Consider the following 2,968-nt stretch of genomic DNA (forward strand, 5'->3'; position numbering starts at 1 on the left):
GCTGTTGTTGTTGACAATGTTGCAGTTGTTGTAGTTGATGTTGCAGTTGTTGATGCTGCAGTCGATGTTGTTGTTGCTGTAGTTGATGCAGTTGTTGTTGTTGCAGTTGTTGCTGTTGATGTTGACGTTGTTGTTGTTGATGTTGTTGCAGTTGTTGCAGTTATTGTTGACGTTGTTGTTGTTGATGTTGACGTTGTTGTTGCAGTTGTTGTAACAGTGATTGCTGATGCCAATTTTGCTGTCATCGCTGATGATGTTTTCAGAGTTGTTGACGTCATCATTGATGTCGTTGTTACTTGATGAGATGATGTTGTCCGGACTACTTCCATCAATTGTATCCCTCTCAACTTCAGCTTTGTTACTGGAGTTGTTGATGTGAGCTGAGCAGATGACGTCAATAGTGTTGTTGTCACCATCGTTGATGTTGTTGTTGTTGTCATCAACAGAATCGCTGCATACGTTGTCGTTCTTCTCACCACCATCCCCATCGTCATCGTCACCACCAGCGATGTCATCTTCAGAACCATTTAACATGGCCATCACTATGTTGTCATCAATCGCATTAGTATTAGCGTCATCATCATTATCAGCATCATCATAAAGTGCCAGATGATGATGATGATGATGACGAGGATCATTATCATTATCGTTGTTACCTCCATAATCGTTATTGCTAACCGCTTTTCTTTCATCATTACCATCATCATCGTCATCGTCGTCAAATCCATTGTTGAAATATTGTGTGCAAGTGATTTCAGAAGCATGGTTAAGATCATCACCAGCAACACCACCACCATGGTCATCATCATCATCATTATCCACACCACCACCATCATCATCGTTGTCACAACCATCATCATCATTATCATCATTAAGAACATTTATAATGTTATTGTTACTAGCCCTATTACCCTCAACTCTCCTATCATCATCATCATCATGATTAATATTATTATCGAAATGATTAGAATGGTTAACATTATCATAATTTATGCGGGTAACATCTTTGGTATCATCTTCGGCGTAGCTATCCAGAACATCATCAGGATGTTTCTCAGTCTTGCGCTGTGGTTGTAGTTGTTGTTGATGTTGTGGTTGATGATGTTGTTGTTGTTGTTGTTGATATTGTAGTTGCTGTAGTTGCTGTTGTTGTTGCTGACCTTTCGTTAAAACAAACTGACAACTAGTTGAAAAAGTTTCGTTGTTGTCATCGACATCCATACTGTTGCTAGTGTTGTTGTTGTCGCTGCAATTAATATCATCAATGGACTTGTTAGGAACGTTACAACAATTACTGATGTTGCAGTAGCAGTTGTTGTTGTTGTTGTTATGGTCGATAATGTCGTTAATGTTTTTGTTGTTGTTGCTGCTGACGTAATTGTTGCTACAGATGTAGTTGTTGATGTCGTTGTTGATGACGTTTAAGCCAGGTGGCGTGTTATGCTTGTATTTATTTTTGTAACAACTGGACTTGGTTTCTCTGTTTCTTCCTTTAATACAACAATTTAACAGAGTTTTGTTGATGTTGTTGTTGTTGTTGGTAATATTTTTCTTGATGTTGTTGTTGTATTTGTTGTTGTTGTTGTATTTGTTGTTGTTGCTGTTGATATTTTTAATGATCTTGTTTACGACATTAACTTTGAGAATGTTATTGTTAACATTGTTGTTGTTTTTGTTGTTAAAGTTATTATTATTATTATTATTAAAAGAAATCTTATTAATGTTGTTATTATTATTTTTATTTATTGGTTTATTCAGTGGTCCGATTTTGTTGTTTTTGTTGTTGTTGTTAGTATTGTTATTGTTGCAGCTGAAAGTGTTGTCTAGTTTTTTCGATAGATTAGAATAAACGACGTTGTTGATGTTGTTGATGTTTTTATTGCTGTTGATGTTTTTGTTGTTGTTGATGTTTTTGTTGCTGCTGATGTTGTTGTGTGTACTATTTTTAATATTGTTTACGCATTTAGCAGTAACATTCCTGTTAACGTTGTTGTTGTTAATAATGTTGTTGTTGTTGTCAATGTTGTTGTTGTCAATGTGGTTTTCAATGTTATTGTTGTTGTTTTTAATGTTGTTGTTGTTGATATTGTCATTTAGATGTATAAAAAGTGTGGTACGAAAATAATTCTGATCACATTCGAGGAGGTTTATTGAGTTTCTAGATGTCGTTGAAGTAGTTGTTGACGTTGATGTTGTTAATGTTGTTGATGGTTTCGTTGTTGTTGCGGCTGTTATTAATGTCGACAAAAGAGATGTTGTTGTTGCTGTTGTTGGTGATTTTTTTACTGAAACTAATACATCTTTGTGGAATGTTTCTGAGGTTGTTGTAGTTGTGGCATTTGAACAAAATGACAAAGTCGATGGTGCTGTTGTTGTTGTTGATGTTGATGTAGGTTTTTCAGTTGATGTTTTCACAACTGATTTCGCTGTTGACGTTGTTGTTGTTGTTGTTGTTAATGTTGATGTTTTTGTCGTTGTTGATGTTATTGTTGTTAATGCGATGTTTATGCCTGCTGAAGTTGTGGTTGAGGATGGTGATATTGTCCTCGTAACTATTGTTGTTGTTGTTGTTGGAGTGATGTTTCCATGAACACTTCTAGATGTCGATGTTATTGATGTCGTTGTTGTTGTTGTTGCTACAGATGTTGATGCGACCAACGCAAGCGACAGAGGAGGCGCTTGAAAATTAAAGAACTTTGCAATAGACTTCGACGATGATAATATAAAGGGTGATAGCACTGATGGTGACGACGGTGATGACGACAACGACGATGATGATGGTCGCGGTGTTGCAGAGAGGTCTACTCGCGGTCTGGTGTAGCGTAGTCTAGGCAGTGACGACGACGGCGATACTGATGAGAGAGTTGCTGCAAGAGTAGCGTCGCAAGAAAATTCGGAAGAACATTTTGCTGCGGCTGATATGGATGGTGATGTTGCTGAAGCTGTTGCTGAAGATGTTCTTGATGGT

General features: G+C 37.0%; 1 protein-coding gene across 1 annotated transcript in view; it reads right to left on the reverse strand.

Moving 5' to 3' along the window:
- The window catches only part of HELRODRAFT_177923 (hypothetical protein), a gene marked incomplete at both ends in the record, with an annotated part of 7,674 nt that overhangs the window by 1,640 nt on the left and 3,066 nt on the right, over positions 1–2,968 (reverse strand). The window contains one exon of the mRNA XM_009026079.1: positions 16–2,426. Within this exon, the coding sequence (XP_009024327.1) occupies positions 16–2,426 (2,411 nt within the window). The remainder of the gene's footprint in view (positions 1–15; positions 2,427–2,968) is intronic.

Source organism: Helobdella robusta, assembly GCF_000326865.2.
Source record: "Helobdella robusta unplaced genomic scaffold HELROscaffold_45, whole genome shotgun sequence".
NCBI lineage: Eukaryota > Metazoa > Annelida > Clitellata > Rhynchobdellida > Glossiphoniidae > Helobdella > Helobdella robusta.